Here is a 15,679-nt window from a genome sequence, read left to right as displayed (position 1 = left end):
ATAATGGAGATCACAGGTGCTACTGTGAGCCGCCTTCGTATCCTAAGTGGGCTACCACGACCTGCAGTGTCTCCGGATTTGTCTTCAATCGATCACATCGGGGACATATTGGTTGGCAATTGCAAAGGGAGCTGCCATCAGTGGATCTTGATGATTTGCCCGAGTGCATTCAGCGTGGCAGAATATTCCTCCGACAACCACTAATGACCCACTGGTAGCAGCTGAGGCTGTAAGTGCAGGGATTTGAGTGCATAGCGCCTATACTCAATATTGAATAGACTGAGATGTTTTTGAAAATTCTGTTTCCATTTTTTCATCATTTGCATATCATGAACATGTCTGTGGATCCTGTGATTTTTAGAATTGTATGCCATTTTTTTTCTTGGTATTGCAATTTTAATTTTGGGTGGCTTCGCGCTGCAGCCGTCGTGCACCCTACAACATGTTGGAACATCTTTGCTGCAAGACTTCACGGAGAACCAGGCTGCAAAATTGAAAATGGGATAAGACGTGAATCAAATTCATACAAAAATCTGATTTAAAGTTATCTAAACTTATTTTTGACATGGACATATTTTTTTTATTCATTTTTTGATTCACCAGTTTGGCAAACTGAAGCTAAGAAGAGAATCATCGCGTAGAGTTTATAACTAGCATTAAATATTCATGACATGTTGAGTTTAGATTGCAGTGTATGTTTATAGTTTAATGTTTTGTCATTTTGTAGGAGCTGAATCCTGAGACTACGCATCCAGATTTTCGCCTCTGGCTTACAAGTTATCCATCACCAAATTTCCCTGTGTCAGTACTGCAGAATGGAGTGAAGATGACAAATGAGGCCCCCAAAGGCTTGCGTTCCAACATTATCCGCTCATACCTGATGGATCCTATCTCTGATCCTGAGTTTTTCAGCAGCTGCAAAAAGCTTGTTAGTAATATTTATTAGATTTCTAGTAGTTGGCCAGCAGCAGAATTATTGTATTTACAACGTATAATATTGTTATCACGTAGAATGTAGCGAAAATAAATGACATGCCACTAATTGTAACTACATGCAAGTTAGGCCAGCTAGTCACTTTTATTAAAGAGAAACTCAGATGAAAATTACCATTTTCATAATCTTAGTCTTTAAGACCAATAAAGACTCATTTTATTACTTTACTGTTTGCTAAGCAAGAATATATTCCCACCACAGACAGCAGATCATATGTCTGATTTTCGCACATTATTATGTATTATCTAGCTTATTATCTAGCTATAGGAAACTCTATTCATATCTATATACATTTTTTAAATGGAAAATAAACAAAAATGGGCATGAGGCTACAGTGATTGCAGTTTACCATTAACTAACCATTTAGTCATTAACTAACAAACATTCATACTATTTGCACAATACATTTTGATACACCTAATATTCCTTTAGTTTGTAATATCAAACAAGCTTCCTTCTAATTTTGTGTTTTGTTTTTTCTTTTTTGTAGCCGGAGTTTAAGAAACTGCTTTATGGGCTGTGTTTCTTTCACGCTCTCGTTCAAGAAAGAAGAAAATTTGGCCCACTGGGATGGAATATTCCTTATGAATTTAACGAGACAGACATGAGAATTAGTGTTCAACAGCTGAATATGTTTCTAAATCAGTATGATGTAAGGAGCTGAAAATGATCGTCTTCGTTGTAGTCCATGTGTGTCCTAGGGGGGACAAGAAAAGTTCAACTAAGTTCAAAAAATGGAATGAAGCAAAAAAAAAGTACCTCTCAAAAAAAAAAAAAAAAAAAAATATATATATATATATAAAGATATATTTGTAAAAAAATATATAGACTGTATATATATATATATATATATATATATATATATATACATACAGTACAGACCAAAAGTTTGGACACACCTTCTCATTAGAAGCAAAGTACTGCAGTGCGCAGGCGCCGTGCCTCTGACCTTTCCGGCGCCTGCGCACAGCAGTACTTTGCTCTGCCCTCAACAGGGCAGACAAAGTACACCTGCGCCGAAGCCGCGGCGTGAACACCAGAAGAGGACGTCATGGAATGAAGATGGGAGGCGCTGTACCGGACCTGAGACACCCATCGGAGCGGGACTGCCCCTGGGTGAGTATAATCTAACGTCTTTTTCTCCTCTTTCAGCTAACATCGGCGGCTTATCTACAGCATTACAGAATGCTGTAGATAAGCCCCTTATGCCGGTGAGCTTACCTCACCATCGATTTTGGGGGTGACAGTTTCCCTTTAACAAAAAAGTGTGAAACAACTGAAAATATGTCTTACATTCTAGGTTCTTCAAAGTAGCCACCTTTTCCTTTGATGACTGCTTTGCACACTCTTAACATTCTCTTGATGAGCTTCAAGAGGTAGTCACCGGAAATGGTTTTCACTTCACAGGTGTGCCCTGTCAGGTTTAATAAGTGGGATTTCTTGCTTTATAAATGGGGTTGGGACCATCAGTTGTGTTGTGCAGAAGTCTGGTGGATACACAGCTGATAGTCCTACTGAATAGACTGTTGGAATTTGTATTATGGCAAGAAAAAAGCAGCTAAGTAAAGAAAAATGAGTGGCCATCATTACTTTAAGAAATGAAGGTCAGTCAGTCCGAAAAATTGGGAAAACTTTGAAAGTGTCCCCAAGTGCAGTTGCAAAAACATCAAGTGCTACAAAGAAACTGGCTCACATGAGGACCACCCCAGGAAAGGAAGACCAAGAGTCACCTCTGCTTCTGAGGGTAAGTTTATCCGAGTCACCAGCCTCAGAAATCGCAGGTTAACAGCAGCTCAGATTAGAGACCAGGTCAATGCCACACAGAGTTCTAGCAGCAGACACATCTCTACAACAACTGTTAAGAGGAGACTTTGTGCAGCAGGCCTTCATGGTAAAATAGCTGCTAGGAAACCTCTGCTAAGGACAGGCAACAAGCAGAAGAGACTTGTTTGGGCTAAAGAACACAAGGAATGGACATTAGACCAGTGGAAATCTGTGCTTTGGTCTGATGAGTCCAAATTTGAGATCTTTGGTTCCAACCACCGTGTCTTTGTGCGACGCAGAAAAGGTGAACGGATGGACTCTACATGCCTGGTTCCCACCGTGAAGCATGGAGGAGGAGGTGTGATGGTGTGGGGGTGCTTTGCTGGTGACACTGTTGGGGATTTATTTAAAATTGAAGGCATATTGAACCAGCATGGCTTTCACAGCATCTTGCAGTGGCATGCTATTCCATCCGGTTTGCGTTTAGTTGGACCATCATTTATTTTTCAACAGGACAATGACCCCAAACACACCTCCAGGCTGTATAAGGGCTATTTGACCAAGAAGGAAGTGATGGGGTGCTGCGCCAGATGACCTGGCCTCCACAGTCACCAGACCTGAACCCAATCGAGATGGTTTGGGGTGACCTGGATCGCAGAGTGAAGGCAAAAGGGCCAACAAGTGCTAAGCATCTCTGGGAACTCCTTCAAGATTGTTGGAAGACCATTCCCGGTGACTACCTCTTGAAGCTCATCAAGACAATGCCAAGAGTGTGCAAAGCAGTCATCAAAGCAAAAGGTGGCTACTTTGAAGAACCTAGAATATAAGACATATTTTCAGTTGTTTCACACTTTTTTGTTAAGTATATAATTCCACATGTGTTAATTCATAATTTTGATGCCTTCACTGTGAATGTACAATTTTCATAGTCATGAAAATACAGAAAAATCTTTAAATGAGAAGGTGTGTCCAAACTTTTGGTCTGTACTGTATATATATAATTGTTTTCTTAGCAAATATTTATTTATTATGAATACTATTTCATATTACTGATGTCTAAACTTAATTTCTTATGGCATTAATAAATTGATGCAAAGGCTATGATGGAATTTCTGTTTTTAGCACGAATTTAATGTAAAAAAAATTATTCAAACATTTATATTACTTATAACCCCAAAATAAAAATCAAGCCTTAATTTGGTTAAATGATTGGGAGTATATGGGCCTTGGACAATGGTGACATAAAATTATAATTATTTTTATTTTATAAAACTTTTATTCAGCAAAAGTACTAAAATAAAAAAATAAAAATTGTATGCAGTTTTAGTATTCTGATATCATCATAAAAGAAAGTAAACTCCTACATTATTATATAACTAAGGTAACAAAAAATGATGGGACTTTTTTTTTTTTATCTCATAAATAAAAATAATAAAATTGAATGAGCTTATTATTTATTCCCCAAAATAAAGGCAGTATAAAGTACAACTTGCCCTGCAAGTCATGCAGCTTTATCAGTAGGAAAATAAAAACAAGTGTAGCTCTTGTCTGAGTTTATTGAAGAAAAAAATGTTGCTTGGTTTTTGTCATGTAAAAAAAATGATGGCAAGAAGAATAAGTTCAGAACTTTTTCCACCTTTAATGTCACCTGTAATCTGTATAAGTCAGTGGAAAAAGAAAAATAAAGAACTAAAATAATGTGGTTGCATAAATATGTACACCTTTATACTAATTCTTTGTTAAAGCATCATTTTTATCCGTGTCTTTTTGGGTAGCAGTCTAACCTCATGACACATCTCGAATTGGCAATATTTGTCCACTCTTCCTTTCAGTAGCGTTCCAATCTGTCAGATTGTGAGGGCATCTCCTTTGTACAGCCCTCTTCAGGTCACTCACAGATTTTCAATTCGATTCAGGTCTGGGCTCTGGCTAGGCCTCTAAAAGTTAGATCTTCAGGCAAGCCATTCTTTGGTTTATTTGTGCTAAAATAGTGAAATTCCTCCTAATCTCCAGCTTTGTAGCAGTTGTCTGAAGGTTTTGTTGCAAAATTGACTGATGTTTGAAACAGTTTTAATTCCCTCAACTCAGCTGATGAAAAACAGTACCAAACCAAAATTCTGCCTCCACCATGCTTTGCTGTTGGGATGGTGTTCTTTTTGGTGCTGTGCAGTGTTGGTTTTGCACCAAGCATACCTTTTGGAATTATGACCAAAAAGTTAAATCCTGGTTTCATCAGACTATGACACATTTTCCCATATGCTTGTGGCAGACTTGATTTAGGTTTTGGCAAAACATAGCCGGACTTCGATGTTTTTCTTTGTAAAAAAGAAAATGATTCAGTTTTGCCGCCCCACCCCACCCCACCGGCCAGATATATGAAGATTATGGGTGATTGTTGTCACATGCATTACAGAACCAGTACTTACCAGAAATTCCTGTAGCTCATTTAATATTGCTGTAGGCCGCATGGCAGCATCCCAGACCATTTTTATCATCTTTTTTATCAGGTACTAGGTAATGTCACTGTTGTTTCAAATGTTAGCCACTTCTTGCTGATTGTCTTCAATGTGCATTTTTGTACCCTTCTCTTTATTGATAACAATGACATACCTTTGATATGTTGTAAGCTATTTACAGACAATGGTTTTTGATATAAAATGCAACTAAGAAACAGTTAAGCTTTATATTGGGTTAATTAGAATCACTTTAAATGATGGTGGCTGTGTACCGATTAGAGATGAGCGAATTTTTCAATGTTCGGTTCAGATTACGATCACTGTATTTAAAATATTTGCCGATCATAGCCGAAAGCCATTGGAGTCAATGGGAATACAGATGAACGAATATGTTCGGAAATGATCATCAAACATAAATTCAGAACGAATATGGTACAAACATGACACGTATGTGGCACATTCGGATTCGGCAATCGTTTTCCGAACATATTCGCTCATCTCTGGTACTGACTACTATTTATAATAAGTTGAAATATAATTAGTTAATTCTGAGCATAACCACATCATCAATTATGAAAGGGTGTTCGCACTTATACAACCATATTATTTTATTTTTGGTATTTTAATTGCACCCCTCAAAATGATTGCAGTTTATTTCTCAAAAGATTTGTACAGATTATAGATGACATTAAGGTGTAAAAAGTTCTGAAATGATTCTTCTTGGTATGATTTTTTTTTTTACATGAGAAACACCTGCTATTCAATAGGGGTGTGTAGACTTTATATCTCCACTATAAGTAGTTTTGTTCCTAGTTGCATTTTATAGCAGTTTAGTTTGTTGTCAACATTCTGATAAATACATACTTTGCTATGAGGCCCATGAACTCTACATACACCGCTGGGTTGTCTGGGGGTTATCAGAAGGTTTCCATTTGTTATTTTGTTATAACGGATGTGCATGTTGTTACAGGAGGTGCCATATGATGCCCTAAGATACATGACCGGAGAGTGTAATTATGGAGGAAGAGTGACTGATGACTGGGATCGCCGGACGCTTCGTAGCATTTTGAATAAATTCTACACCCCAGAAATAACCAAAAATGAAAATTACAAATTTGACTCGAGCAGCATTTACTATGCACCTTCAGATGGGGATGTGAGCATAACTTTTACGATGCATCTATTTATACACAATATAGTTAACATTTTACTTTTCACTTACCGTATTTTTCGCTTTGTAAGACGCACTTTATTTCCCCCAAATTTGGGGGGGGGGATGGGGGTGTCTTACAAAGCGGATATACCGCTTACCGTTACAGGCTGGGATGAGGGGTTGTCCGCCGCCGCGGTTGTCTGCAACTGCTGCCGCCCGCCACCGCTGCCGAGGTTGTCCGCTGCTGCCCAGGGTGATGCTGGAGGCTCCGGTGCTGCGGGGGGCTCTGACGACATTTTGTGAAAGGCCAGAGCCTCCCGGCAGTTCGTCCATGCTTTCCTCTGTGACGGACTCCGGGAAAATGGCCGTTGGAATCTCGGGAGATGAGATTTCAGCACTGAGATCTCATCTCTTGAGATCTTGGTCCCAAGATCTCCATCTGCACATGCGCCGCCTCCCGGCGGCCATTTTCCCAAAGTCCACCCCACAGGAAAGCATGAACGAACTGCTGGGGGCTCTGGCCTTTCACAAAATCGGCAGAGCCCCCCACAGCACCGGAGACACCCCCGCAGCACCGGAGACCCCCCACAGCACCAGAGCCCCCCTGCAGCACAGAAGCCCCCCTGCAGACCCCCTCATCCCAGCCTGCAGCACAGGAGCCCCCCTGCAGCACAGGAGCCCCCCTGCAGACCCCCTCATCCCAGCCTGCAGCACAGGAGCCCCCCTGCAGCACAGCAGCCCCCCTGCAGACCACCTCATCCCAGCCTGCAGCACAGCAGCCCCCCTGCAGCACAGGAGCCCCCCTGTAGCACAGGAGCCCCCCTGAAGACTCCCTCATCCCAGCCTGCAGCAATGCTCCACTCCTACCTCCAGCAACGACCCTGGGACCCTGATCCACCGCAGCCACAACCCCTGGTAAGCAATTAGATGCATGGATTATAAGAAGCCCTACCAATTTATTAAAACAAGTTTTTTTCCTATTTTTCTCCTCAAAATTTGGGGTGCGTCTTATAATCCGGAGCGTCTTACAAAGCGAAAAATATGGTAATTGTATAATGACTAATTACATGATATATTTTTTTTCTGAATTGATACATATATTAATTTAAAATAATCTTTAACTGAAATTCTGAGCTATGCATTTAAAAACACAAAAACATTTGACGATTTGTTTTTATATTTTAGCGTGTTTGCTATGTTTTAGCCTTGATAATCTCTCTTAGTTCATGTTAAAACACTGTTTATTATTAAACCTGTTTGCCTTTGTTTTTTTTTTCAAGTTATACAAATGTGCATATTATCCATTCTCTAATATGTTGTATATTGTGGATATATGTGGTGGTTAAAATGAGCTTTTAAAGGGAACCTGTCACCTCGGAAATTGCTATTTACCTGCAGATATAAGTGTAATTACAAAGTAAATAGCGTTATAAAGCTGCCCGGATGACATACTGAAAATGCGGCTACTGCAAGAAAATGAAGTTATTTCCTCCTGGGAGCCGCCAGCTTTCAGTCGTAAAGGTCTGATTGGAGTGATTGCAATCACAGTGTCAGGGCGTCCTTAGCAGTACTGTGAGTGGTGACTGTAAGTGCTCTGGGTTCACCTCTATGGCTCCCAGTAGGAATGAAGTAAATTTTGCCTTGGTAATCACATGTTCAGTAAGGTAGCCGGGAAACGCTGTAACGCTATGTCCGAGTGCTAGCTTCCCGTTAACAAACAGAATATACACATCACTAATACTTAGATCAGGAATAGACAGCTGAGGGCTTGTTGCAGTATCTTACTATTCCTTTCTTTTCTGCCCACAAGTCCATTAAACTCTGAAACTTTTCTCCCTTCTGCAGTGATGCTATGGCACATCGATGTTAACCATTTTATGCACTGAACCGAAAAGCTTTTAGCTGTACAGAGATAATGAAATTGCAGGCAGATGAAATGCCCTTAGACTGTCAGTGAGTGGAAGAGCTCTGTTATTTTATGATTTAAACTCTGCAGAAATGATTTACAGCCGGTGACTAGATGACATTACCAAATATAGGGACGTGTATTCAATTATTTAGATCAATTACCCACATGCACCAAAGAGGAGGAAGGAGGCTCCTTCATAGTTTAATGCCCATTCTTCATCGCTGTGAGGCTGATTATGTGTCTTTGCCATATCTCTCACTTTCCTTATAGGACACTGTAGATAATGGGAAGATGTTAATGCTTTTAAGGTAGTTTAAGACTCATAAATATAAATTAAAGTTCTGACCCTTTTTAACCCTTCCTTTTTTCCCTCAGTACGACCATTATGTAGAATATACAAAGACCCTCCCTCTGAATCCTTCCCCTGAGATTTTCGGAATGAATTCTAATGCTGACATTACCAAAGACCAGTCGGAAACACAGCAGTTATTTGATAACATCCTTCTAACACAGGTATGACATTGCGAATTACAGTGCTAATCACAACATATCATCCACTTTTACAGGTTTCATTCTTCTCACAAATTCTATAGTTGAATGTTATTGCATTAGAAGTCAGATGTATAATGCAAGTATTTGCAAAATAATAAGATTCAAGTGTGTCTCTGCCTGGCCCCCCAGCAACGGACTACAATGTGCCCCTGGCCCCCGACGAGATGCTTACATGGTGAATACATACTGTGCAATGCACAGACACAATGATACCGCCAGAGGGAGAGACACTTCTTGTAGATACTTTCTCTATTGGCTAAAAAGAGTCTCTGTCTAATAAAAAATTTCAAAATTTGGGACTTCCTTCAAGTAACTCAGAATGTCCTGTAAGGGTGTGTCAAAATGTTTTTTTTTTTATCAAATCCTTTAAAAGTTATTTTCATGAGGCAGATTTCCATTCCTTTATTTAGAAAGTGCAAACTTAAGACTATACTGTCTTAACCCCTTAATGACCACCGATACACCTTTTAATGGCGGTAGTTAAGGGTACTTAAACCACAGCGCTGTTAATTAATGGCGCTGTGGAAAAAGTGTATAGCCCCCCCAGAGTCAGAATTTCTCTGAGGTCTCGGCTGCCAGGGTAGCCGAGACTCCAAAGAACATGATTCGGGTCAGTTTTTACCGACCCCGGGGTTGCGATCGCCATTATTAACCGTATAATGGCGACCGCAAAAGAAAAAAGTGTGATTTGCCATTTAATTTCTCCTGTGATCGCACATCAGAGGAGAAATAGGGTCCCTGATCTCCCCCTGTACCTCCTGGTGTCCCCCGGTATGCCTGGGACCGCTTTCATCCTCCTGCGTCCCCCCGTGTCTTCTACTGGAAAGAAAATGGCGGGTGCATGCACAGTGCGCCCGCCGAGATCTGCCGGCCGGTACCCAGCAACAATAGGGAGATTATTCCTATTGGTTCATTTTGGTCACTGTGATAGACACTATCACAGTGATCAAAATAAAAAAAATAGTACATGAACCCCCCTTATCACCCCCTTAGTTAGGGAAAAATAATAAAATAAAGAAAATATATTTATTTCCATTTTTCCATTAGGGTTACAGTTCGGTTAAAATGAGTTGGGCTAAAGTCATGGTTAGGCTTGGGGCTAAAATTAGGGTTGGGATTAGGGTTAGGGTTGGGATTAGGGTTAAGGGTGTGTTGGGGTTAGGTTTGTGGTTAGGGTTGGGATTAGGGCTAGGGTTGTGGTTAGGGTTGGGATTAGGGTTAGGGGTGTGTTGGGGTTAGGGTTATGGTTGGAATTAGGGTTAGGGGTGTGTTGGGGTTAGGGTTGTGATTAGGGTTATAGTTAGGGTTGTGATTAGGGTTATAGTTAGGGTTGGGATTAGGGTTAGGTGTGTGTTGGGGTTAGGGTTGGAGTTAGAATTGGGGGGTTTCCACTGTTTAGGTACATCAGGGGGTCTCCAAACGTGACATGGCGCCACCATTGATTCCAGCCAATTTTGCATTCAAAAAGTCAAGTGGTGCTCCCTCCCTTCTGAGCTCTGCTGTGCGCCCAAACAGTGGTTTACCCCCACATATGGGGCATCAGCATACTCATGATAAATTGCACAAAAACTTTGGGCATCTAATTTCTCCTGTTACCCTTGTGCAAATAAAAATTTTGGGGCAAAAGGGTTATTTTTCTGGAAAAAATAGGATTTTTTATTTTCACGGCTCTACGTTATAAACTTGTGGGTTCAAAGTGCTCACCACACAACCAGATAAGTTCCTTAAGGGGTCTAGTTTCCAAAATGGTGTCACTTGTGGGGGGTTTCCACTGTTTAGGCACATCAGGGGATCTCCAAACACGACATGGCGCCCAATCTCAATTCCAGCCGATTCTGCACTGAAAAAGTCAAACGGCACTCCTTCTCTTCCAAGCTCTGCCATGCGCCCAAACAGTGGTTTACTCCCACATATGTGGTATTGGAGTATTCAGGGGAAATTGCTAATAAATTTTGTGGTTCATTTTCTCTTTTTAGACTTATAGAAAAAAAATTGGTTCTGAAGTAAAATGTTTGTAAAAAAAAGTTAAATGTTAATTTTTTCCTTCCACATTGCTTCAGTTCCTGCGAAGCACGTAAAGGGTAAATAAACTTCTTGAATGTGGTTTTGAGCACCTTGAGGGATGCAGTTTTGTAGAATGGTGTCACTTTTGGGTATTTTCTGTCATGTAGGCCCCTCAAAGTGACTTTAACTGTGAGATGGTCCCTAAAAAAATGGTTTTGTAAATTTTGTTGTAAAAATGAGAAATCGCTGGTCAACTTTTAACCCTTATAACTTCCTAACAAAAAAAAGTTTTGTTTCCAAAATTGTGCTGATGTAAAGTAGACATGTGGGAAATGTTATGCATTAACTCAATTAAGATGCAGAATCAGCGGGATCCGTTAAAGCGTTCCAGAGTTATAACCACATAAAGTGACAGTGGTCAGAATTGTAAAAATTGGCCTGGTCATTAAGCTGCAAATTGGCTCTGTCACTAAGGGGTTAAACTGCACCAAGTCTCTGACTCATGCTTATGCATCTTTAGCCACTTTTATACAACTTTTCATCATTGTGTTGCTTTCTTTTTCTCCCTTTTTTGCTAGCATTTGTTGCAGCTTAGTGCACATTCTGGCATTAAAGCCACTCTCTTTACTTACGGCCCCTGAGGTCCACAACCTCTATTGCATAAAGCTGTAGTGTTTTTAACACATAATAAATAGGTGTAAAACTTTGTACCAAAGTGAAAGCACTTGCTTGAAGCATTGTTCGAGGATCCTGTTTCAGGTTCCTTTTTTTCCATTCCATTTTTATCCACCATCCAAGTATTTGCCCATCCTGGAAAACTTCTTTAACTGTTTATGTTGGTTTGTTGTTGCATCGGTGTAATGACCAAACGTTAAGTATTTCCCACGTTTTATTATTTTTAATTTAACTCTTTTTTTCTTTCAGAGTGATAGTGGTGTGAGTAAAATGTAATAATTGTAGTTTGTGTGACTTATTTCCATTTTCTTCATTACTTTATGATATCAAGAGGTACAAGTGCTTCTCAATAAATTAGAATATCATCAAAAAGTTAATTTATTTCAGTTCTCCAATACAAAAAGTGAAACTCATACATTTTATAGAGTCATTACAAACAGAGTGATCTACTTCAAGTATTTATTTCTACAAAACCTACAGAAGCAAAATAAACATAAACCCTGCTGTACCTAAATAAGTAAAAAGCAAAAGTGCATTTAAATAACACATGGCTCTTATTAATTCTTTTTTCAAAAATAGCATAAAAGCCATCCCACCGTTGACAATTTGACCCTGATCGGGATGGTCCTAGGCTATCTAATATTGAAAACCTTACCATGTGTCAGAGTTGACTTCATTGTGTGAATATATCTCAATAATTCTGCCTTGGGCAAGGGGTATGCAAAAGTTAAACATCTCTTATTGTGGGTTATAAAAAAAATATTTGTGATAGAGAATATAGAACTGGTGGAGACATTTTGAACTTGATGGATCCATGTCTTTTACAACCTATGTAGCTCATTGTATGCTGCTCCTTAAAGTAGGGAAGAGTCTGAACCTGATAATTTAGGAGACCCTTAGGCTACTTTCACACTTCCTTCGGTACGGGACGGTTTGCGACGGGCCCGTACCGACGGACGTTGTGCTAAATTTTGCACAACGTGGGCAGCAGATGCAGTTTTACAAAGCGTTTGCTGCCCATTGTCATGAGTGGGGAGGAGGGGGCGGATTTCCGGCCACGCATGCCCGGTTGGAAATGGCGGACACGTCGCACAAAAAAAGTTACATTGAACTTTTTTTGTGCGTTGCGTCCACCAAAACACGACGGATCCGTCGCAATCCGTCGCTAATACAAGTCTATGGGCAAAAAACGCATCCTGTGGGCACATTTGTAGGATCCGTTTTTTGCCCATAACGACGGATTGCGACGGAGCCCAGAAGACGGAAGTGTGAAAGTAGCCTTAACATGGTTTTGATCTGCTACATTTATAAGCCAAAAAGAATCTATACTGGCGCTTCTCACCCGAGGAGGAAAGGGAGAACCTCAGAAGCAGCTGGCGATAAAAACAGGTTCTGTGTGGGTTCCTGTAAATAGTGAATGGAAATAAATATACAGAAATCACCATGCTAAGCTGAGTTGAAATGAAAATGCAATATACGTGGAGAAATATTGCACACAATTATAGCAAACCAGGGCTATTAGGTACTCACTTGTACTGATGATGGTGGTACTCTGTCCGTGTGGAACAAGAGAATTGATAAGAGTGGATCAGTAGACAAGTAGAAAGGCTAAAAAAATGGTATGTAAAAATAGCAATTACTATACTGTATAATATTCAATTGACACCTAGCTGAATTTAGGTTGTACTTACTTGCACTTACGATAACGGTGCTTAGTCTCTGCAGGACTATCGGGGGATTTAGTAGTTTAAACGGCTAGCAGGTAGTGCTGCTGAAAGTAATAGGATATGTATCCAATAATCTCTGTATAGTTTTTTAATTATACAGAATTATCAAGGGAGGTGGTACTTACTAGTCTTAATGCTAGTGGTAAAAAATCCCTGTGGGACCAGTCAGATGTTGGAATTTACCTGGTTTCTGGCCAGTGATGCTGTGTAAGACAATATATATGTGCTGCGTTGTCAATAGGATATAATTAACATCCACCTAATTCAGAGTGTACTAACTTGACCTATATTGATGGTGCAAAAAACAGGATCAAAGAGATGGCGATTGGTGCTATAATACAATGTAGATATATATAGTAACCATAGCGCTGTAAGTGATGATAGAAACTGTTACCGTATTATACAAGTACTAATGGACACTTACTTGCATTATCATTGGTGGTGCAGTGTGCTTGCAAACAGCAAGAAGATATGAGCTGGTCAGCTAGCAGGATTCAGTGCGTATGATACGCAAGGAAAGGTGCTGAGGGGATATTACCTCAGGGAGCAATGCTGCTGAGTCGTCCGCTACTGTGTGCAGGACAGCCGTCAATAACCTCAGCGACACTGAAGATGTGGTGGGGTTTGATGGGGTGGAGCTGTTGTGACGTCACAGGGCTGCCGGGATGGGTGCGCGAAGAGAACACTACCAACGCGTTTCAAGGGGAATCTCCCCTCTTCATCAGGGTTGTGCCTCTAGTCGCTGGCCCATCCAAATTGATTCAAAATATCTTGCAGGTGTTTTATACCTTCCTTGCCAGGATATAGTGATCAGCCAGGATAGAGTGGTGATTCTAATAAAGGGGGTTATTTTGAATGTTGGTCACATTTTGATACTTCTAGGGATGTGTTGATACGGACCTGTGCAAATATTTATGCTACCTAACTAGCAATTAAAAAAAGCTGATCTAATTAGTTACAAAATACTTGGAATTGCTACCTTAAAATATAACTTTTATTTGTATTTATTTAAAAGATGTGATTTTAAGATGGATAAAAAACATGAATTAATATCAGCTGTGATTAAAACCGTTAGATGAGAGATTAATGGATTTTTCTTTAAAAATAATAAAAAAAACATTTTTGAAAAATTAAAATAAAATTGAAAAGAGGGAAAAAATTAGTTAAACATAAACTTGACCCTGTACTTCCGGTGTCCCTTAAATTTGTGTATATTGGGAATATCCAACCATTCGCTGAGGTTTACGGTAAACGGTAATCTAGATATTGTACTTAATGCATCCACAATGTATTATACATATATTTCTCCACGTATATTGCATTTTCATTTCAACTCAGCGCGGTGATTTCTGTCTATTTATTTACATTTATAAGCCAATAGTTCAAAACCTCTTGGACTAACTTATTGCTTCAGATCATATGGTGCAATCCAGTTAGCACTACATGATTTCTTATATGGAAAAACATTTAGAAGGTCTGAGTGAGTAATAAATACATGTATGGATACATATAGTACACACATAGTGTATAGTGACAGATCTACAACACTATTGGCATGGTCAACAATTACATGATCTAGAATTTACAAGAGGGATTGCCACGACAGTTACTTTATTAGATGATTGTAACTAGAGCTTGCACTCTAATACCAATCTGCCAATTTAAACTGTGGCTACATTTGCATCATATTCAACAGTTCATCTATTGTTATTCTTGATGTAATGATAGTGAAATTAGAAAGCTGTGATTGCAACCTCCTCTTGACATACCGTAACCGTGGGAGGAAGCTCTAGTGCTAACTTTGACTTATAGGTGGTGGAGGTTTATTTTACACTACTGCACAATATGCCAGTATATGGCTCCTGTATTTGAGGTGGTGGTAATTTCACACTACTGCACAATATGCCAGTATACAGTTGTGGCCAAAAGTATTGACACCCCTGCAATTCTGTCAGATAATACTCAGTTTCTTCCTGAAAATGATTGCAATCACAAATTCTTTGGTATTATTATCTTCATTTAATTTGTCTTAAATGAAAAAACACAAAAGAGAATGAAGCAAATAGAAAAACATTGATCATTTCACACAAAACTCCAAAAATGGGGCAGACAAAAATATTGGCACCCTCAGCCTAATACTTGGTTGCACAACCTTTAGCCAAAATAACTGCGACCAACCTCTTCCGGTAACCATCAATGAGTTTCTTACAATGCGCTGCTGGAATTTTAGACCATTCTTCTTTGGCAAACTGCTCCAGGTCCCTGATATTTGAAGGGTGCCTTCTCCAACTGCCATTTTTAGATCTCTCCACAGGTGTTCTATGGGATTCAGGTTTGGACTCATTGCTGGCCACCTTAGAAGTCTCCAGTGCTTTCTCTCAAACCATTTTCTAGTGCTTTTTGAAGTGTGTTTTGGGTCATTGTCCTGCTGGAAGACCCATGACC

General features: G+C 39.7%; 1 protein-coding gene across 2 annotated transcripts in view; it reads left to right on the top strand.

Moving 5' to 3' along the window:
* DNAH7 (dynein axonemal heavy chain 7) overlaps positions 1 to 15,679 on the top strand; it is a 564,416-nt gene that overhangs the window by 496,130 nt on the left and 52,607 nt on the right. For both annotated transcript variants that reach the window (XM_077275383.1, XM_077275384.1), the window contains exons 56-59: positions 728 to 928; positions 1,485 to 1,646; positions 6,185 to 6,370; positions 8,652 to 8,789. In XM_077275383.1, the coding sequence (XP_077131498.1) occupies positions 728 to 928; positions 1,485 to 1,646; positions 6,185 to 6,370; positions 8,652 to 8,789 (687 nt within the window). The remainder of the gene's footprint in view (positions 1 to 727; positions 929 to 1,484; positions 1,647 to 6,184; positions 6,371 to 8,651; positions 8,790 to 15,679) is intronic.

This window comes from Ranitomeya variabilis, chromosome 7, assembly GCF_051348905.1.
Source record: "Ranitomeya variabilis isolate aRanVar5 chromosome 7, aRanVar5.hap1, whole genome shotgun sequence".
NCBI lineage: Eukaryota > Metazoa > Chordata > Amphibia > Anura > Dendrobatidae > Ranitomeya > Ranitomeya variabilis.
Note: the sequence above shows the minus strand (reverse complement) of the source record. Positions and strands in the feature narration are given on the sequence as shown.